This window comes from Lepisma saccharinum, chromosome 10 (assembly GCF_977018435.1).
Source record: "Lepisma saccharinum chromosome 10, izLepSacc3.1, whole genome shotgun sequence".
Taxonomy (NCBI): domain Eukaryota; kingdom Metazoa; phylum Arthropoda; class Insecta; order Zygentoma; family Lepismatidae; genus Lepisma; species Lepisma saccharinum.
The window spans coordinates 69,695,017-69,719,106 of NC_139238.1; the positions used below are offsets into that span (position 1 = coordinate 69,695,017).

Here is a 24,090-nt window from a genome sequence, read left to right on the forward strand (position 1 = left end):
CCAGACAGGAACTTTTCAAGTGCATGCTTTCCAGTTCTTTTAGCACAGATGAAATTTATACATTGTACCTCCCAATAATCCAGTTTGTTCTTAAAGGTTCACCTAACCACTATTTATAGATGCAAAATAACATACAACTTTTTAAAAGTGGTTTTTATTTTAAATAAAAACCTTCCAATAATGAAAGTTAAAGGAACAAAAAAAAATCGAAATTGTTTTAACCCTTTCGGCGCGTATGTATATAATTGGAAAGTTCACAGCCAACATATGATGTTTGACCCTTTTGTGAAAATTAATTTCTCTGTTACTATTTGCTATACAGACATGAAATTTTACGCACTGATTCAAAATACTAAGGGATAGAAGTTATCGTACAGAAACGTTATGTATATTTCATCAAACGTCAGTGTTGCCATCCCAAAATATATTTCAAAATCTCAAAAAAATATTTTTTTTTGTTCTTACATATATCTTTACTTTTCCAAGTATTCAGTGGATTATGGATATTCATTACAGTAAGGTAACATTTTTATTTATTATTTATCAGTTACATTTATTATTAAGTACGATTACATTGACATCGGACACATAAAGCCGCTTCATCATCACGAGAAATGGTAAATTTACCATTCATCTGTGAAAAGAAATATGACATGAAGCATACAAGAAAAAAGTTGACATTGGCATACAAACATATCTTCAGACCCTCAATTTTGTGTTTGAATACAAAATACTAAAGTTTACAAAATGATTTACAAAAGTTTATGAAATTTTATCAAATATCGCAAGTTACTTCTTGCGATATTGAACACAGTTTTAATCAATAAAATCCATCTTAAGAGACGACAGAAGAAAATTCATGTTCGAACACTTACAACAATTTTTTTTTATTCAAATGAAAACCCATTTTGTGATGTTTTATAATTAATGTCAATGTAAGCGCACTGTATTTTATATAGCTCATGTATTGTCTCATATTATTAAAACTAAAGTTTTACAATTTTAAGTCCATATTTAACTCCATATTTTGGTGAAAATAACTAAATACACATTTGTACTGCATATAAATCCGTTCTCTGGTAATAATGAAAATATTGTTTTGTAATTTGAATGTGTCATACCTTCATATGTGTACAAATGAACAAAAAGACAGGACTGAAATATCACATTTGAAGAAATTGCGCATTAGTTGCTGGTAAATATAGCTACAAACTGTACTGAATGCAATACTGCTGGTGGTTAACTCCGAAGTTTCCATCCCATCCCATTGTCATCATTAAGGAAAGCTGCATTCAGTCTGGGGGAGAAACACCCTTTAGCATTTCCTTCCTCTCCCACCCTGCAAATCTCGGATAAAAACCCTGAAATGGAAAGGAAAGCTTGAAATGAAGGTTTTAATTCTGTGCATGCTGTATTTCTTAACATACTTAATCCAAGATAAGTTAGTCATGATTGTCCTGGCACATGGTTAGAAGTTTTTTTAAAATTCTATTTCTCTCTGGTTGTATCTTTATTTTTTCTTATTTTTAGGTTCTATATTGCAAACTGTCCTGTTTCCTTTTGGCATGCTTTTACTGAATTACCCTGTACATAAAGTATCAACTTAATTCTAGAAAACTTTTCTGATTTGTCCATCTGTATATCTGGTCATGTCAACATTTGAACCATTCGATATCTGTTGATTCTTAAAAAACTACTATAATAAATAAATAACCAGTGGCTCGACAGCCCCTGAAGGACCTAGGCCAATCTCCTGACTGCCTGTCTCCCTCCCACAATCCTACCTAGAGGTGTGGAGATCTTCAACCAGTAATGGGGTGACATGGGGTCAGCACTTCGAACCCTCAGCCGTTATAGGAGATTTCCGAGACCAGGTTACGCTAGTCACTCGTAGCTCCCCAATTTCCTCATGATGGTGGGTTGCCACCGGTCCTATACACAGTCTGAAAACCCAGAGACTGAACCCAGGCAGACTCAAACGCATGCTATCGTGCAGTCGGAGTCCAAAGCACAGCACCTTAGACTGCACGCCCACGGAGGAGGACCAAAAACTACTACATATGCAAAGATATGATTTTGTGAACTGAAGAAGTACTAGCTGCAGATATAATTTTTTATCTTCATTGATTTGTCTGTGAATGGGAGTCTAAAATTGACAACAGTTGGCAGTACAACGATCTATTCATAACAAATAGAAGATGATGAATTGGGCATTTAGAAAACTATAAATGCTACAAAGCTGAAATTTTGTGTAATGAATTTAGATTTAAACCTCTTATGCTTCTTTTAACTTTTATTATTGGGAGGTAGACTGTATAAATTTCACCTCTGCTAAAAGACCTGGCATTCAAAAACAAGGAAATAAATAATCTTTCTACATCCATGAAGGCTAAATTACGGGAGAGGCTCCCATCTGCTAAAGGTGAAATACTAAATAATTTTGATAGCAATTACCTTCATCAGTAGTTTGTTAAATGTCTGTCACTAATAAATTGGGGCATGTGCCAACGTACTGATCAGCACCCATGGGAACAGTGTTCAAAGTGAAGGGAACACAAGGATTGCTATCCCCTGAGTAATGAAAATTTTTATAAAGCATGCCCCCGGATAGGATAATTTGCATTGGCATCCCCCACCTACTGCATTGCCTACATGTTGACCCATGTAAGCACCCCCTTGCCCCACTTATCCCCAGACTCGACAAAGCACCTTCCCAGATAGGAATTTCCACTTTGAATACTGCTTGGAATATGTTGCAGTTTCATAGAAATGCAGCTCTAACTTACTTTGCATCTCATGCAGAAACTTTACACATTATTTTTGTTTTGGGAAAAAATAATGAAACACACCAAAAAATTAGTGCGATAATACATTTATCACAATTCAGCGTAATCAATAGAAACATTAAGCAATTGAACCCCGATTTTTAGAGGGAAAATGTAAAATCGGGGTTCCACTATAGTTTTACATAGGGTCCACCTGGTGCCCTGTTGGTGGTGTACGCAGATCTGGTACCATAGCATTAGTAAAATTAATATGTAGGGGTGATTTGTAACAAACAATGCTCGGATATTTGAGTATGTTCTATTTGAAAACTTGACATTTTTTTCAGTTGCGAATGGTCGCAGTAAAGCTGAAGAAGAAAACAGTTGAATTGGCTGCTCAGATAACGCAACTTTCCAGTGAAAGGAATGATTTAAACAACAAGGTAACTCAACTTTCAAAGGAAAAAGATGTACTCTCTACCCAAGCCAAGAATGCTCAGGTAATTTATTAACTCTTATATTGTTACATTTTTGCAGCACACCAATTGTACAGATAATGATGGAATACCACTTGAAAATTTGTTATATTAATCAGTGTTGTTAAAGGTACAGGAACCTATAAATTCATAGTGTTCTATTGGGTTTCACTGCAGGACCAGAACATTTTTTCTTGTACAATTTAAATTCAGTCCAAGTTGCATATTGTTTCATGTTAATATGTGACTTGGACCGGAATAAATTGATCTGGATAAAAGGTTCCTGGACCGTTTCCACTCAATTTTTTTAAAAGCAGTTTTAAAAACTACACCCTGGGAAAATGACCACTGCAATTTTTCGCGTTTCTCTGCATTCAGTTTAAGGGGAAAACAATACTTCCAAAGTTGCGAGGCTAGCGTTGCACTAAAAAACATGCCCTGCCATGTTAATACGTCACTACTTAGAGAGAGCTCGTTTGTCGTCTGCTTCGAGCATCCAGTTTACTGGGGGTAGCCCACGGAGAGGCAACATGTATAGCAGTTTTGCAAATCTGTGTACAGTTAAAAATAATGGAAGAAGGAACGATAATGGAAGGTAAAGCTATGCTTTATAATGGTCATTCTTCTATTAAATATCCCTGCTGCTCACATTGATTGATTTAGTTTATTTTACTTTGCATTTTGTGCGGTAACGTGTCTGACTACCATGCTAAAGGTCCCGGGTTCGATCCCCGGCCGGTTCAAATCCGGGAACTTTTCTAACGTTGGAGGCGGCCCCGGTGCCCACCCAGCGTCGAATGACATGGGTACCTGGGGGAAACCCTGGGGGGTAAAGGCAGTCAGGAGTGTGATGTTGATCACATCACCCCCACTCATGACCGGATCAAGAAAGTGTGGGGCATTACCCCCACACCCCCTGTACGCCTTCATGGCGTGGTGCTAAGCACAGGGGAACACTTTTCTTCTTTTTTTTATACAGTTAGGGTATAATTCATATCCAAGAAATGGAGCACACATTGTTTTTGCACTGGAAGTTATAAGAAGATACTTTTTTTTTACGCAGTAAGAAATGACTGTCGCTTGCACGGCCCATGCTAGTTTAAGGGACGAGCAGAAGCCCTGCTTGCACGCATTTCTAAAGGATGACGTCAGGCCTGTCTAGTCTGTGCAGAGGACGTTTTCAAATCTGTAACATAGTAGGTGAATTTCAGCTGTGTTTGAAGGCGTGTATCTCGAGTAGCAAAACAAATATCGCAGAGATATTTTGCACATTTCAGTTTGGTGTCATTATCAGTAAAATGAATAGATTTAAAACGTTTTTCATGTCATAGTGGAAATGTCCATTGATCTGAAAAAAAGGTTCCTGGACCGAATTGAAATACCTTACAGATAAGAAGGTTATTTATGGTGCAGAACCCATTTACGCTGGCTGATTTTCTCTCCTGGACCAGAATTGAATTTATTGAAAATTCCTGGACCTTTAACAACCCTGGTATTACCTTGTAGTGCACAATTCAATATTAAAATGCTAGGCATGTAGAAGCTGAACATTACACCAATAAACCAGCATCATACTTATATTGGCCTACTGAGAGCACCAATGCATTTTCTATCCCTAAAATATTGAAATTTCAGGATAAACATGGAATACATGTTGCATTCAAATATGAAGTAAAATGACAATCTGGTGTTATTAGAGTGAAATAAAATCTTATTTGCAGAATATTCATGCCATTAGCACAAAATGCAGAGGTTGAAAAGGGTCAGTAAAATTAGTAAAAAGGTAGTTTTTTCATCTTTGTTGAATTGTGTGTGTGACTGCAATTTGTGCCTTTTTTCATTTTTGTTACTCCCATTATGACTTCCCAGTGAGATGATTTGTTTTTCAATTTAACTAAAAGTTACACATATTTTTGTTACCATTTTTCCTTCCAGTGATAAAAGCATTTCTTGAAAGCTTTTTCTTCAATTGCTGAAGATTTCTAATTTTACTGCCGGAGAGCCATGTTTCCTGCTATGTTATTTTGTAACATGTATATGAGATTAGGATATACCTTGATACTATTGCACAGGAGCTCTTACAAATTGCAAGAGTAGCTCATGTTCATTACCAGGAAACAGAGTTATATGTACTAAAAGAGTGTAAGACATATATTTAGTTACTTTAATTAATAATATGGAATAAAGTGTGGACTTACAATTGTGAAAAATGGCAATTATCATTAAGCAAACAGCTCACCTAGCCAAATATGAAGGTGATTAAAAATGTAAGGTAGCAAGAGCTCTCATGGAGAAACTTTATTTCACAGGCAGATATACTGATGTACAGTACTATGGCACTGATACCCATTACTTTTCAACATAGTCACCATGTTTGTCCAAACATTTATTCCAACAGTACACCAAGGCATCAAAGCTAGCATAGAAGAAATCTGCATCAAGTCCCTGAAGCCACGTCATGATGGTTTGCTGAACTTAAACTTTCTTTTGAATGCTCAAACGTGAATTTCCCTCCTGTTGTCCCTAAAGACAGATTTATATACAATATCTAGAGGCATGCATATTTAGTTTTTGGCGAAAACACGAAATGTGAAATAACACATTATAGTGTTAATTTTTCATGTTTCTGAAAGGTGTGAGGTGCATTTTCCTACCCTGTTTTGTCACGAAATGATGTGAAATGAACTGCAAAATGCGAAATAGACTCTAAAACATGAAATTTACCATTTATATACCAACGCGACACTTTCTGAAGTCTGAAGTATCCTATGCAATTCATGGAAAATTGATTAATTCTGCTGTAAATATTTGAGAAGCAAAAATGGACTCCTTTAAACAGAAATAAACTTAATATTCTGGTAATGATTTAATGTGCTATTAGAAGGGATATGTTTATTTTGTGTAATAGTGCAGTTTTTAAATCAAATTTAGGATTATATTCACATTTTTTAAAATAAAAATTTCATTTTATATGGTGCTTTTTCACCCATATAACAGCAAAATTTCATTTTATTTACCACTTTTGAACCCGAAATTGACTGTTTTTGTACCGAAATTTTGCTTTTTTATTTACCAAAAATATGTGACTAACAATATCACTTGGAGTATTTGGTGTATATTTAAAATATATGAAATTAGGAGTAATATCATCTAATGCCAGTGCTTCAATTGCAGACCCTCCATTTAGAATTTGACAAGCTTCAGGATGAGTGTGAGCTGCAAAAGAAAGAAGCAAAATCTTCTCAAAAACTCTTGGAATCATCAGTGAAGGAGTCAACCAATGTTAAGATGCAGCTGCAGGAGATGAAGGAAGGAAATCAAAAGTTGATGAAGGACTTAGAGGTAAGTGCAGTTACATATTTCTGTGTGGACAGAAGTAGGATAATTACAGGGTGCGTTAGGTATTTGAGGACACAGTGGAGGCAGTACGAATAACATCCATGTCATGTTCTTCCAGAAGTTTCACCTTCAGCAATTGCTTTGCTTGGAGTGGCCGACATGAGATGCCTTTTTCTCATCACAAATGACTTATATTAAAGGTCCTCGCACTTGGAGATCCCTCGTGAACATTCCAGGGTTTGCATCAATGATGTTCTGTACCTGCTGTATGAACTATGGTGTTTGCATACTGTCTGAATGCTGCGAATGCTTTTTGCGCTTGGCTACAGGTGATACTTCCCTGCTGCTGGATGCTTCCAACTCCTTCCGAACTTTGTGCACAAATGACTTGGCGACTTAAGAAAAAACTTGCAATCTCAATATCGCTCTGCTTTGCGTATACCGCAACAATCACTGTGTATCTTTTCATCTCTTGCATTAGCTGATAGTCTGCTTTTGTTGCTCAGAAAAGCAATTAGTTCGTACAAAGTGCAGGTTCAATCACATGTCCTCTAATACCTTATGCACCCTGTATACAGCTCGGTCATTCCATGTCAACTCATCCAGGTCATGTCACCCACCGATGTAGATCTCCATGAAATTTTGTATACTTGTACCCTTGTCCTAAGTAAGAAACCATATCAGTTATTTTATTTTTTTCTTTATGTTGTGACTTTTAGTTTTACAGTTATAGGAGGTCAAAGTTTTCAGGATTTTCTTTTATATATATATATATATATATATATAAAATGGATAAAAGCAAGGAGGGCCAAAAGGGCTAAGTAAAAATCAAAGAAGGTAAAAGGACACTCACCGGACAGTAGAAAAATTCAAAATTTTTGCTAACTTCGTAGCATCATTGGTGTGAGGAGAAAGAGACGGAACCGGAATGATGCTACGAAGTTAGCGAAAATTTTGAATTTTTCTACTGTCTGGTGAGTGTTTCCTTTTACCTTCTTTGATTTTTATACATACATACATATATATCGCTCCTGACTCCTCATTGCAGAAGTGCAGTACATTAATAAATAAAATATACTTTAGCTACCTTTGTAACTCCATTATTTTTGTTTTCTGTAAGTCAAAGAAATTCACGCAGCTTTCAAAAACATGAAAAATGAACATTGTAGGATGTCAAACAAAATATGCACGTCTCTACTTATATTGCTATATCAGCTGATACACATAGAGTACTAATCAATCTGTCCCGCATCTCTACTTAAATTATTCTTATGTTTATGTATACATTAGTTTGATTGTTAAAATGGTCACCATTTCTGACTCATATTTTTAGTTTACAGTCTTGTGCAATTTTTTTGTAAACAAGAGGCAAATTTTGGTCTGTACACTTTATTACAAAAACAATACAGTTCTCTTTTTTAAAAATGATTTTCATTTACATGTTACAGGTTTTAGTATTTGATATGCCTTCCATTAGCTTCAATAGGCATTGCAACCCTTTTCGACATCAAATTTACTAATTTAGAACATATTCTTTTGATTTCTGGATCATGATACCAAAAACGAATCACTGAACAAATCAACTTCTCTTTCGTGCTGCAGTCTGTTTTTCTCAGTCTTTTCTTGATTATTGATCACAAATTCTCATTAGGATTAACATCTGAAGAATTTCCAGGCCAGTCCAAGCACTTTATCTTCTTGACTTTCTTGGACGATTTCTTCAGTGATTCGTTTTTGGTGTCATTATCCTGAAATCAAAGGAAAACTAGTAAATTCAATGCCAAAAAGGGTTGCAATGCTTATTGAAGGTAACAGAGGGCATATCAAATACTAAAAACCTGTAACATGTAAATGAAAATGATTTTTAAAAAATATGACTGTATTGTTTTTGTAATAAAGTGTACAGACCAAAATTTGCCTTTTGTTCACACTAATTTGCACAAGACTAGAATTATGCACTTGGCATAAGCTGCAGAATGTTTATTCTCTAGTGTGTGTGATGTCAGGCATCTTTTGATGGGTACCAGATTCTGTGAAGATAGCTGCTGCTTCAAACCAGTACTGTACAGGGTGATTCATAATTTCTGTCCGGTGGCAACTCACTGGGAATTCCTTCAATTTCAGGAATTTTGTGTGAATTATTGGCTCCGAGAATTATGTTTGAATTCTGCATGATTTTTTCTCCATAGATGTGACAAATTGCAACTTTTATTAATCCAAACCCCATTTAATTTATTCATACAGTAAAACCTTGTTAATCCAGACTAATGGGGGGATAAGTTGACCTGTTTAACGAAAGTCCGGATTAACTGAAATAACCTAGAAGAACAGTAGAAAGTGCATTAAAACTCCGTTTATAGCAACAAAACACATTTATTATGGTGTATTTAAAGGGCATAGGCCTAAATACACTATACAGTACAAAGTCTGTGGGAAACAGAATTACATCAGTGATTGACTGCCTTTTCTTTGGGAAGTACTTTTGTTGACTTCTAGTCACATTCAAAACCTTGCAGTTTTTTTTTTTTTTTTTTTTTTTTTTTTTGGCCTGTCCAGATTAAGTGAAGTCTGGCTTATTGGGGTCCAGATTAACGAGATTTTACTGGAGGCAAGTTTTTGCAGTTTAGCTCTTCCTTTTCCATCGAGGAAGAAAAGGAAAGCTGCGTGGAAAATAAAACTGAATTCTCTCAATCAATTTACTTTGTTTGTGTCTTTTTGTGAAAAATATATCTGCCAGTCATAAGATTATTGCAAGGTAAGATATACTAAAGTTGATTAGGTAAATTTGAGTTTAAAATTCTGATACAATTAGAAACTGTAGGTAATGAATATACAAACACAACTTTTTTAAGATAGATCTTAACTATGCAGAATCTGAAAAGCAGCCTACAAATTTTTTGTCAGAACATTTTACACTCGCTATTATTTCTGTTACACAATGCACATATCATCTTGTGGCAGAAATCAATACACAAACAACATTCTGGTGGACTTTAACACTTAGAGTGCTGACCTCTAAGTCGCTTTCCGTTACAAGAATGCTGACCATTTTCACTACTTTTTAAAAAATCATATCTCAAAAACTAAAAATGTAAAATATATGTATCATACACTGTTGAAAAGTTTAATTCTTCCTCTTTAATTTGATATATGGTATGTTACATTATAACAACATGGCTACCTTGGACATTTCATCATAACTGATATGAAATGTACTAAAAATAAAAAGTTGACAAGATATATGACATGCAGTGGTGGCGATTGGGTCCCAAAACCAGGGGGGGGGGGGGGCAAGGTCCTTAAACTAGGGAGCAAAGACAGTATTTTTCCCTTTGTAGATAAGATTTAGCATAGTGCAGGGGGCAAAAGTGGCGAAAATTTGGGGGCCAACTGCCCTCCTTAATCGCCGGCACTATAGAAAAGGGAAACAAGCATATCGCTATCAGACAATGACGCGAACAGAACCGTTATGAGCATTTGCCCACCATCTAGTGGCAGTATGAGGAAGTACGATGTCCAAACATTACTCAGGATTGCTAACTCCGTAAATGTACGTCAAATGACCGTTGAAATAAATTTTGAATTCAACTCATCAACTCCGTATATACACGTGATCCGCACACTAGAGAAGTTCGGGAACTCCATATATATACGTGATTAGCACTGTAAGTGTTAAGTATATAGAATTTAAAAAACAGCTTACAAAAGTTTTTGCAGAACAAGCTACACAAAATATGTTTCCATTCCACAATGCACTTACAATCTTGCAAGTTCCTCTTTGTGGCATTCTATTCACTCGCACCGTTACACAGTGATCCGTGCCTGGTTCAAATGACAAGTGATCTTGAAACTCCCATATTTGATTGCCGATAGAGTAGCATTTTGTAATGTTCGGAATGTTATTTTTACTTTTGACTGTTGTGAGAAGCGAACAAAAGATATAGAAATGAGAACAATAGAAATGTGTTTACTTCCTGTCCGATAGTTCTCAGGCCCACACAACAATGACGGAGAATGTTTTTCCTCAATAATGTTCACATGGCTATCAATTGTTGGTGGGATAAAAAAAGAAGTGGGAGAGGGGATTATTATTTTTTGAGTCTGCAACTGCTTTTAATTTCATTGTCCGTAATTTCCTTATCCTGCCATCGATAATATAAACTATTCGTTGCGCTAAAGTTATGAAAAATAAATTATAAAATAACCGATTATATGCAAGGCAATTACAAAATTGTATAGAAATATGTCTTATAACGGGAGAATTGTAGAAATATGATGTAAAAACGTGAAATTGGTAAAATATGCCAAAACATGCCTTATCAAGTTCATCTATTTTGGCTGATTTTCATCATAAACGTAAAGATCTCACCCCATTATTCGATCCAATGTCAAATAAAATATTGTTTTTACATAAAGTACCGGGCCCTATTAATCACAGGGTGGCTACTTACTGGGAATTCTTGAATTCCGGGATTTATACCGGAATTACTGGCTCCGGGAATTATACATGAATTCTGCGTGAATTTTTTTTCGTGAAAAATTGCCGCTTTTATTAATCCAAACCTCATTGAATCCATACGTATTTGTAAATGGCCTGTGACATGTTTTGACAGTTTAGGTTTTATTTTAATCGAGGAAGGAAGACAATAAAGCTGCAGTGAAAGACAAACAGAATTCTCTCAATTCTGACGGAAGTGTTTAATTTTCCAAAATATTGTTTTGTGTAATCATAAGCATTTTCTTAATATGATTACACATGGTAATAATCAAGGTTTAAATAGACGAAACATTTGCCTGAACCCTTGAATTTTTAGCAATGAATTTTTGGAAACTTCTGCTTGAAAACCGGGAATTATACTTGAATTTTATCATGGTCTTGAAGTAGCCACCCTGAATCAGTTCCAGTAGAAATTTCATATCGATCATTGAACATTGTCACATCAAAGCTAGTATAATTTACAGCATGTGTCCTTTAAAGATACTATATCTTTAATTTTTTTCCAGAATGCAAGTAAGGAAAAGGCAAGTCTTGAATATGCAGTAAAGGAGTTGAAGAATCAGGTGCAGAATTTAAGAAAAGAAAAGGAACTGGAATCTACAGAAAAGAAAGACAAAATTAAGGTAATAACAATGTTAGAAGAAGAGATTAAAAGCAAGGAAAAGAAATTGCAGGAAGAAAAGGAAAGGTGTAAAAGCATGCTAGAAGAATTGGATCAAGCCAAACAGGTACGATACAGTGAAATAGAAGCTTATTGTCATAAATTGTGTTGGACTAAGTCCCTAATGTATTAAAAGGAAAGACTTATTAATAGCCACCTCGATTTTTCCAAAGTGCTGTTGTTTTTATTACTTTTCGGTGTTATTTTAGCACACTCTTTCTGCCAAGTGTACCTAATATTATACCTTCATTGTGCTTTTAACTGGCATTCTAATTTATAAGCAACGTAGCCTACCCCTGTTCGTGATTCATATATTGGAAAAAAGATTTTGAGGAAGTTATTTTCCATTTCTCGCAGAACAAATACTGATGTTAGGGCTTCTGTGTGGCAGTAGGTGCTTACTTATTCTCTGCCAAAACCGCATCACATCACTCGGTAGTGCAAAAGGTTCTTCTGTTTTGGTTCACATGTGACTGTAGGTGACCACTCAATCTCTATCAATACCATGACACTTTGCTCAGTCATGCAAAATGTTTCTCACGCTACTAATACGGATATTATGGCTTCTGTGAGATGGTAGGTGCATGCTCGATCTTCCACCAGAACCTCGCCTTCTTGCTCTGTGATGCCAAACATTAGAATAGAAGGTGGAAATTGTGATAAACATCCCACCCTGGGCATGAGTGTTCTTTGTGAGTCTCTCTCCATCAATTGCATCATATCATGATCACTCATCCTCATCAAATCACGATTAGTCAAAAGTGGCAGAAAAGCGAAATCAAATAAACCAAATCAATCAATCAAAGCATGAAAAATGTGTTCAGAACATGCTTCTGCGCATACATAAACACATTATTGCACTTAGGCTGCGTGGCCTAAGGTGCAAGCTTTGAGCTCCTGGTATGGGATGGGATGCATGCTGTTTCCATTCTCCTGGGGAGAGGTAGTGTAATAACTTTTCCTGAGATTTCAGCCTGTGTATAGGCCGGTGGTTACTCACTATTGTGAGGAAATTGGGAGCTAGAAATGAGCAGCGTAACCTGGTCATAGAAAACCCATGGATCTCCCACCTCTGGTGAAAGTAAGGCCGGTAGTCGGTAGGTAGACTCTGCCTCTTACCGGCTGTTGTGCTATAGGTTTTTATTAATATTATTTTTTAGTTAGCAATCATAAATATGTAAAATATTAAGTATTTCTTGAAAATAAACTGGTTAGTGCCGTTAATGTAATTATAGTTGGATATGTTGCCATCGGTGCTGTTGGTCACATTTGCATACATAAAACAGTAATTACCATATTTACGCATGCACAGTCCACGTGCGTGTATTATGCATACCGTGGTTTTTGATGGGGAAAAGCTACAAGCAATTATATTTCGTATAAAATGCGCAGTACAATTTAAGTTCCAGAAATTGCTTTCATAGTTGAAGGTCGTAAGGCTGCTGTTGCTATGCTGATCAATAGCGTATGACATCATACCTATTTAATGAGTCACCTGTTGCTATGTGGATCAAGAGGAGAATATCTTGTATACACGATAAGTCACCAACTCTCTCCACTGTGTGTAGGATCCCAGGGCTTTCACTTCTGTAACCACCTTGGTTATTCTGCAGTTGAAGAATGCAATATCAAAATTATGTTATTAATTTGCAGTGCTCAGAAACTTATTTTCTATTATTTCTCACCCAACAAATACCACTGATATGCATTCCATGTAACAGGAGGTGCATGCTCAAATTCTGCCAGAATGGCGCCACTTTTCTTGGTGTTGCAAAATGTTCCATTTCAAAGTGAAAAATCATGGGGAACAGCCCTTAAACTTCTATATGTGTCTTTTTTTTTAATTATCATTGCTCAAGAAACCCAACTTCATAATTTGTATTTGCATCTATTGATATATACACTATGTTGCCATTCATCACTGGACACCCCTCAAAAAGTGCTTGGGATCGTCTGTACGCATCATACAACCTACGTTGTCGGTTGCCGGTTGAGAATACACTCATACCAGCTACAGCAGTCAATATGGACATATGATGCAAACTGAGTAAGGCAGAACGAGGGATGATCATTGGAGCCCACAGGTTTGGGCATTCGACTCGTGAGATTTCCAACAAATTTCAGATACCCCGGTCGACAGTGAGTGATGTTATCGTGAAGTGGAAGCGAGATGGGATCATGACATGCCAACCGAGACCCAGTAAACCAAAAATATTAACAGATCGTGACTGTCGATGCTTGAAATGTGTGGTGAAGTCAAACCAGAAGGCGTCGTTTCAGATGATGGCTCAGGAGTTTCGATCGGCTTCCAGTAGTGCTGCAAGTGATCGTACTGTCCGCTGGGAGATCATCGCACTTGGTTTTCATGTCATACAGCAGTTCACAAGCTGCATATCACAGCCCGCAATGCGACCCGTCGGTTACAGTGGTGCAAGGAATGCTGCCATTGGACTCTCGAACAATGGAAATCCCTCCTATGGAGTGATGAATCACACTACCAGATGTGGCAGTTTGATGGACATGTGTGGGTGTGGCGTATGCCCGGTGAACGCTGTTTACAGGACTGTATCGTACCCACAGTGAAATTTTGCGGAGGTGGCATCATGGTTTGGTCCTGCTGTTCGTGGTATGGTCTTGGTCCTCTTGTTTTAGTTCGGGGAAACATGAATGCCGATGTGCACCAAAAAGTTCTGGACAATTCTGCTCTACCGACATATTGGGAACAATTCGGTATTGGCCCATACCTGTATCAGCACGACAATGCTCCATGTCATACGGCAGGCATTATCAAGACTTGCTTTGAGGACATTGGTGTGCAAAAGCTTGATTCGCCAGCCCAAAGTCCAGATATCAACCCCATTGAACACCTTTGGGACGAGTTGGAGCGCCGCTTGAGAGCCAGGCCATGCTGCACAAAAAACACCACTGAGCTGTTTGCTGCTTTGCAGGAGGAATGGGGCAAGATTGCCATCGACACGTATCACAGATTGGTGGAAAGTCTTCCTCGAAAGGTTGCAGACGTCATTGCGGCGAAAGACGGCCCTACACGACCGGATTAACATACTGGTATGGGGTGTCCAGTGACGAATGGCAACATAGTGTATGTGTTATTCACAGTAACATAGTGAATACATGCATGGTTTCATGTTATCTGGCCAAATTTTTCCATGCATTATATGCACCACAGTTTTTGGGGGCAAAAGTTGTAGAAAAAGTGTGCATTACACATGAGTAAATACAGTAATCATGATCAAGTGTACAATTAAAGTGGACATACATGTTCGTATTGCAGCAATAAATATAATAAAAGTACTTTAAAATGAACTACTTACAATTTGTGAGTATACATTTCATAAATATGACTACAGGGTTATTCAAAATGAAGCTGACAACTGTACATTTATTGTAATAGAAGTGTTTAATTATTAATTTGCAAGTGGTATTAAATGTATTTCATATCCGAGAATTTCCTTACAATGACAATTATAAGTTCTCAACGTGTGCTCCACCTTACATATGCTAAGCCAATAGTTAGATTCAACTCATGCTTTCTCCATCATCTTGTGCTTTTACATTTGCGATGCATTCATCTTCATTCAGCTGTTATTCCACTTGAGAATGAATTTTGTTTAGAAACGATTGTTGCACTGTGACACTTGTTTTAGTTTCATGATATGCAAGCATACAGAGAGACTTCTCACTAGGTGTCACCATGTTGGTAGTGAACTCAGTAGACCATGCCATGTCAATACTGCCATATGCTGGCATCTATTGGAAATTTAACTCCACTTCAAGGAGATACATTTTTCATTATAAAGAAGTTTCAGTTAATTGCTTTTGGCTATGTTGTTAAGTTCTCTTGAAATAACCCTGTATTAAATTGTTATAGGGGGTATAATAATGTTATCCTTGGCAGGGATGAAAATTTACCTTCATTGTTGAAACATGAGTTGTGTTAGTGAAGGAGAATAAATTTAAAGGGTAGTCTCGAAAAATCACAACTTTAATTTTCTAAACCACCCTAATTCGTAATCTTTGGAATTTGGAAGAAGTGGTTATGATACATGTGCACAAGAGACGCGGTGTGAATATAGCTTGTCATTCATTCACAATACAAGTGCATAGCGAAGGGCAAGCTATGCTCAATGCCCGTCTTATTGGACAATTCAGTGATGTGAATATGTTAAATTAATTAGGTGTTATTTTCCAGGAATCCAAGAAGAAAAGCTTGCTGAGTTTAGAGATGGCCGATTATGAGCGAACCGTTGCTGACCTTATCCAACAATTGGAGCATGCAAGAACTGAAATTGATGACTCGAAGAGAGCACAGAAAAGTCAAGAAGAAGTGACGAAAAGCTTGGAAGAGCAGATCCAGTTTGTAGAGAAACAGTGCGAGGCAGAAAGCCAGAGGGCTCAGGAAATGAAGGTTAGTCACTTGTGGTTATACAGGGTGTACAACATTTTTTATTTCTTGTAGTGATGGGATGAGAACAAATGTTACATTGGATAAAAAAAGAACTGTCCAAGTTTGAGCAACTTATAAGTGTTCAATATGTGATCTCTTAGTGACACTGCATACACCAGTCTTAAGTCCATTTTCTGCCATACTCGTATCAGCATGCCTGATGTGATGGTCTGCATGGCTGAAACAATCCGGTTTGTCAATTTAGGAAGATCAGTCGGTAGTGGTGGCATGTAAACATGTTTTTTCCCAAATCACCAAGGGAAGAAATCTAACAGATTTTTCGGGACTGCACTGAAAAGACACACCAACACTTTCCACCTTTTCCTCTGCTATACGTGGATTTTGCTTTTCGCATTTGCTTTTGCATTTTGCATTTGCTTTCGGGTCATTTCACGCGAAATCACCAAGAGAAGGTTGCTTCATAGTCATGGATTTGTTTCAAATTTTTTTATACTGATAGATACTTGGTCCAATCTGACAAATGAAGGGCTCAGGTGTAAAACATAGTGACAAAATGCAGGTTTTGAGATATTGAAAAACATAGTAAGTGACAAAATGCAGGTTTTGAGATATTGAAAAACATAGTAAGTGACAAAATGCAGGTTTTGAGATATTCAAAGCTGATCCTTCAAAAAAATCTGAGTTACAAATTAAAATAAATTTCTAAACTATTTACAGCAAATTTGATTCACTTGTATGTATATGCGATTTGTTTGAGGGTTGTTCAAGAAATTGTTGTAGTTACCATGCTTTACATGCAACGATATTATCAAAATGAGTGATCAGATACCACTTTATTCAAGCTGACTTATTATGTCAGCTCAATAATATTTTGACACTTTTTACTTTGACACAATATTTCTTCGTTTTTATTACGTTAGTATTAAACAAAATACGTTCTGAATGGTTGTGATTAAGAACTTCCTTAGCTTTATATGGAGATCAATATTTGTTAAGAAAATGCATTTATAGTAGGGATGTGCCGAAGCCGATTACAGATGTATGAAAATCGGCCGAAATTGACACATCGGCATCGGTATCGGAATCGGCAAAAATCCGATATTTAAACCGGTGCAGATTATACTAGAGTTTTTACCTTCTAATAAGTTTTATATTCTAGTTTTGTAAGATTTATTGAAAATTTGGTTATGATTCGTCATTATTGTAGAGTTTTTGTATTAAAATTATTGCAAACTCATTCAGAGGATCAACCTAACAATAAATCGGAAATAAAACAGTACATTGCTGAACCAGGATCTACTGTTGTATTGGAAATTCAAGAATGAATATTCAAACCTGAAAAAAGTCCTGAGAAAATACTTGGGCATACCTGCTGCATCAGTATTCAGTGATTGAGTGTTCAGTGTTGCTGAACAGATTTGTGATAAGAGAAGAAGTAGGTTACTTCCTGAAGTGCTTCCAAATCTCGTGTTTCTGAAGTTGAATCTGGCAGAACAGGAATTCATTTTGCATTTCAAAGAAGTGCTCGTGTACTAATGTTTAATCTCTTGAGAATCCATGTTCTTCTTAAAGGTTCACATAACATTTTGTAGATGCAAATGTACATTCGCATCTCTTGAGAATATATATGTATATACATATGATATGCAATAGAAATGTACATAGCAAATTTATTTTTGTCATGCTGAAAATAACATCCCATTTCTGTTTAATAATCTTATGTATCGGAATCGGTTAAATATCGGCATCGGTATCGGTTCCAAAAATTATCGGTGAGTACATCGGCAAATTTTCAGCTTCGTCACATCCCTAATTTATAGGAACGGGTTTTCAGCTTCACATATCTATCTCACACACTCAGAGATAGAGCTATGTTTATTACCTCAGCATGCAAAGAAGAATGCGATTCACAAGCCTCTCTTGATACAATGTTGTGTTACGTAGACTATCCAAATTGCGTACATTGACAATATTAGATTTTTGTAATTCAATATGCAATTTATACACAAGGTGTAAATCTCCACCTTAAAGACAACAATTATGCCCTTTGTAGCTTTCTGTTAAAGAAAAATATAACGACATATTTGTGAAGAATTATTTGAAATGTACTGGCTTACATTTTTAATAATTTTCTCTCAAATTTAGCTCTGATGGATTAAAATAGTTATAATTTTGAACCAAGAAGAACACGTAATTGCAATATCAACAATAAAATAATTTGCTTTCATCAAAGTTACAAATATAAATGCGAAAGTTAATTAAATTACAAATATGTAATTAGGTGCACCATAAAAATATGTGGTTACCCCCACACCCCCTATACGCCTTCATGGCGTGGTGCTATGCACAGGGGAGCACTTTACCTTTTTTTATAAAAATATATTTACTATTAAAATATGCATTACAAATTTATGAAAGAAATTTTTGATAAAAAGAACTAAACAGTTCCGAATAATTGATACAATTTAGATCATATCACATTCCTCAAGTGTAATAAATTTTTGATGTTGCACGTAAAGCATGGCATCTTAAAGCAGCCTTAAATGCACATACCCAATTGAAAATCAAATGAATTTCTATGTGACTACAGTTATTTATATCTAGTAGAAGAAAAGTATATGTTTCTCTACTAGATCCCAGTTCACATCCAGGTACGAGAGTAAAATTTATTTTGAAACTGCCATTATGAGCACTGCTGCATATAAACAATGGTATATACTGTAGATACCATGTTTTACATGAAAAGGAATATATGTGGCCATGCACAGTTTTACTCGCATCTGCATTAGTAACCTCTTCATTCGTTTTCGGTGGTACATATTCCGGGTTTTTATGAGAATCATATACACTTTCTAACTTGTTCTCATCTTTGCTGTGGCCTAAATACTTGGGAACTTTCTGAGACGTTGCATCTCAGTAACTGCCATTTCGCCGCCATCTTTGATACTTACCATACTTTATATGAAACAACTGGTAGATACCATAATTTCCAACATGTCTAGCTCTGCCATCTGGTAACGAAACAAAACACTTCAAGTGCGATTCGACTCCATTTACGATGGACTACTCGATGCACTTTGTAACTCCAAAATGACCAAATTGTCACTTACCATGTTTTACAGTTGAACTCCTCAAATATGTAATATAAGATTTGTCCAACAAATATTTTGAAAGTTACGAATTTTTGAAAATTTGAAGATTTTCAGAAATTGGGTGGACAAACGAATGCTCCATGTGACACAAAGCATGTCATATCTCGGAAAATATGTGGAGTAGTTTGATGATTTAAGTATTGTTGGAGAGGAGGACAGTCCTAACACCCGTACCTACTCCGAAAGTAGAAAAATCTTTAAATAAAGTAAAATGGAGTGATAAAAAAACACTCTACTTCGGGTAATTATTTGATAGGGAGTCCAAGGTTTTACCACAAAAAAAAAAAAATGTTACACAGCATAATCAATACATGTCAAATATAATATTAAAGAATCAGAAAGGTAATATTTTTCATAGTAAAAATATCAAAAGGTTTCAGTATAGGGTGTATGACCCAATTTTCCACTGGCATACAGCTATATTTTTGACAAATGGCTCTAATACACTCACAAATTAGCACTAATATGAGTACACATAATATTGTTAGAAATTTTGAATAAGTGGGAGAAGCATTACTATGATGCTCATCCACTTCAAGTTCATAGAACTAAGACCAGAATTTTTGTCCAGAATATCCATACTGAATGTTCAAGCACTGGTTACTTGACCACTTAAAATTTTCAATATTTTTGTTGTTTTAACACACATTAAGGGGTAGTTCAAAGCAGGTATTATTTTTCTAAAACTTGACTTTGTTTAAAAATGCTGGCAATTTTTTTGTTGCATGGCTTCAGGTATTTTTGGCCTTTGTAGACAGTTGCGATAATTATGATAGCTCAGTTAAGAAAAATGATATGAAGCTGTGGTAAACAACATTGTTTTCAGTACATTTCAAGCATTATTTTATGTTCTGTGCATTTTTTCACAATCTCTAATGAAAATGGCTGAAATTTAAAGCCATAATTGATATTCATTTTTGAACAAAAGTCAAAGTTAAGGATTTTTTTAGTAGGAATTAATATAATATAACAGCTATATATTTTTTTAGATAAAACATATGCATCCAAAGTTTTGGCAGAAAATATTTGAGCTCTGCTACTGGTTTCTTCTTCTAGTTAGTTCTTTGAAAATGCTAGATTTTAATTTTTTTTTAAAAAAATTAGCCCCTATATCTCTGATGGAGAAACTAAAAAAAAATGATATTTGCAGCGTAAAGTGTACTCTGAGAAGTACCTGTAAAAATCGAGGTACTCTTGTACCCTTCAAGTGATTGTTTTTGCACTTCTGGAATAAAAACTGTTAATGTCAAGGTATTTCACACTTGTATTGCAGAGAATATCAAGAATTAACCTCTTTTCAATAAGATCCTTTGGAATTTTTCGGTTATTTGGTATTACAAAAAATGATGGAAATTTTTTCTGAACTTATGATCTGACCTTTATAATTCACACCCCGTCATTTTGAAGTACAGTAAAACCTAGTTAATCCAGACCCCGATAAGCTGGACTTTGCTTAATCCGGACAGGCAAAAGGCCCCAAAGAAAAAGAATCAGAATGCAAGGTTTTAAATGTGACTAGAATTCAACAATTGCATTTGTCATATTGCTCCGTAATGGACTCCATTGTATTGCATTGTATTGCTGTACATTTTACTGTACTGTATAGTGTACTTAGGCCTATACCCTTTAAGTACACCATAATAAATGTGTTTTGTTGCTATAAACGGAGTTTTAATGCACTTTTTACTGTTCTTTTAGGTTATTTCAGTTAATCCGGACTTTCATTAAACTGGTCAACTTATCCCCTCCATTAGTCCAGATTAACGATGTTTTACTGTATTCCTTTTTTTTTTCAGTACCCCTGGCACGTAAGAACATGGATCAGAGGTACCATGAAGGACAGTAGATTAAGTGGTCTCTGTTTGATATCTGTGCATTATGAAAATGATCAAAGAGACAGTTCATAAACAAAGTGATAGATGATTATGGAAAGGAAGCAAAGCGAATCTAGTTTCTGTCTAAATAGTAGACTTGAGTTTGAACTTGTATACAATGCCAAAGTGTTTTCAATTGAATTTTAATTTTATGATTTGTAAAGCCATAAAAATAATAACTTTTATTATTATTATTATAATAACAAAGTTTCTATGACTGAAGGGCAAGATATGAAATATTTCTCTGCCCCCACCCCCCATCCCCTGAGAAAAAATCCTGTGAGCACCCTTGACTCATAGGATTGTTCAGACTTCAGAAAGTGTTGTGTCGGTAAGAAAACTCAAAATTTAGTGTTTAAGAGTTTACTTCACATTTTGCAGTTCATTTGTTACAATACATGATAGGAAAATGTACCTGACAGCTTAATATAAAACATGAGAACAGAACATTACAGTGTATTATTTCCCATTTTGTCTTTCCATGAAAAATAAAATATGCATTTTTCTACTGATTAAATAGAAATTAATCTGACCCATTCTTATTGTAAAACGTAGGAATAGGTAACACAGTTATGCATGTTAGAAATATGAATTTTTAAAGCAATCAGGATATTTATTACTATGCCGATATACTAATATGCCATTATATCAGCCCTTGTTTAAATTAAGTGTAATTATGAATGTTATGAAATTATTTCTACTAATAATAAATTAGAAAGAAATGTAAAAGAAGGCATTAGAATTATAATTCCAAAACAATAATTTTAATGACAGTGAATTTGGAAATGTCTGTTTCACCTACTTCAACTTGTGATAGATGTTAGAAATTTCACATAAAAATGTAAGACATGACAACTGATTATGTGTTTTGTCAAGAACAAACAGCTAAGCTATCTTGCAACTGATGCAACAAACTTGTGATATACAAGTGTTTTTCTTTCAATTCCATTGGAATGGTTATTCAAATGAGAAGCTTGCAAAATATTACCTGTTATGAAATAATCAATCAGCTGTTTACAAATATATGTTGAATGTATTTTGCAGCACACATTTTATTTTAATCTTAACATACTGCTAACAATTTCTTTACAATTTGCAGGAGCAAGTTGCAGTTAACAGAAGCCGAATTTCTGAATTGGAGAACACAATTTCTGAGAATGAACAGACGATAGCCACCTTGTCCAGCCAGGTGGAGCAGTTCCGTGGGGAAATTGAGGACCTATCCCTTCAACTCTCCTCCCTTGCTGCGGAGAAACAGAGGTTGGCACAGAGCGGAAGAAACCAGCAGGAGAGCCTCATGTTGCAGGTATGAGATTTGGTTCTAGTTTATTTAATTCCACGTTGGAACTGAGCTTGCTTCCTACACTGCATATTTTTATACAGAGTTCCCTCTAACCCTCAAATCCTGGAAAAGACGTGGAAATAAGAGTTATGACTGAAAATATCAAGGAAGTTAATAGAAATTCAGAAACTTAGAGTATTTAGTACAATTTTTGAGCTCTGTGGTCCAGTCGGTAGGGCACCTCATTGCCACATGTGGGACCTAAGTTCGAGTCCAGGGGTGGCTGATCTAAGGTTGGAATTTTTCTGGCCTTGTTCCTGCATTAAGCGGCCCTCCCCCCCCCCCCCCCCACGTTCCCTAAATGTGTCTTCATGGCATGTGCTATGTGCACGGGAACTTTACCTTATGCTACCTTTTGTACATACCATGAATATTGATTTTTTCACAAATATTTTCAAACACTATTTTGCCACAGTGGGTGTTCATATGGTAAAACAAAGTTTTTCACCAACCTGGAAGTCATCAAAAAGTTGGAATTTCATAAAAATGCTCAAAAAATGATATAAAAATATGTATTTTCTCACATATTTGTAAACATTATTTTGCTGCAATAGGTGGACCTCGCTGATGGTGTAGTGGTAACGTTTTTGCCTTGTAATGAAGGCATCCTCTGACTGATGCTCAGTGTACAAATAATCTGTTTTTTTACTTTCCTATTTATTTGTAATTGTATGTAGTGTCTTTGCTCTTCACATGGTCATGAAAACTCCAAGGAAGAGCTGAAATAGATACCAGCAATAATAAATACTGTTTGCTTCTTTCGTAGTAATAAATTCAACTAAAAATTATGTGAAAGAAAAGTTAACTGCAGACATTACAAGATTTTCAAAAGCAATATAATCCAAATTGTGATTTCTTTTCGTGTGCTTACAATTTGTTTTTAAAAACAAATATATATTATAGTACCTTCTGTTTTTTGAAAACTCCAGAGATGGAAAAGGGAACTTTTGTTATGGTATTTTATGAAGTCATACTCTGTTTGAAAGATAAAAATCCATGTAGTATTATTTTTATACATAATTGACATCCCTGACTGGACCTCCATGTTGGTGCTGGTACAGTGAATAAATATTATTTTCCCAAACTGCAAGAAATCAATGTAAGTGATTTTTGTATTATTATTAATTTATCATTTCGGAAACATTTCAGCCTTGTACAATGGGATGCACGTGGGAGACCCATGTTCGATTTCATGAGCAAGTGATCTAAGGCCAGAATTTTTCTGGCCTTGTCGCTGCATAAAGTGGCTCTGGGGCTCACCCAGCGTCAAATCAATGGGTACCTAGGGTGTAAAGACAGCCGGAGCATGGTGCTGATCACATCACCTCCAAAATGGATGAGATCGAGAATGTGTGGGGCCCTACTCCCCCCCCTCCTAAATGTGCTTTCATTGCAGGGTCCTATATGCACAGGGAACTTTACCTTACCTTTATGACATGTATTTGAGAATAGAATAATTTAGCTATAAAATTGAAAATAATAAAACTGAAACCAAATTCCAGGGTGCAACAGCCATTAAGAGAAAAATCCCTTCCAATCAGTTTTACATCGGCTCAT

General features: G+C 35.7%; 1 protein-coding gene across 1 annotated transcript in view; it reads left to right on the plus strand.

Annotated features, from left to right (window-relative positions):
- Positions 1–24,090, plus strand: part of LOC145993939 (uncharacterized) — a 102,346-nt gene that overhangs the window by 53,867 nt on the left and 24,389 nt on the right. Inside the window, exons 8-12 of the mRNA XM_083129902.1 lie at positions 3,113–3,265; positions 6,416–6,583; positions 11,585–11,806; positions 15,950–16,165; positions 22,291–22,497. Coding sequence (XP_082986028.1) covers positions 3,113–3,265; positions 6,416–6,583; positions 11,585–11,806; positions 15,950–16,165; positions 22,291–22,497 — 966 coding nt within the window. The remainder of the gene's footprint in view (positions 1–3,112; positions 3,266–6,415; positions 6,584–11,584; positions 11,807–15,949; positions 16,166–22,290; positions 22,498–24,090) is intronic.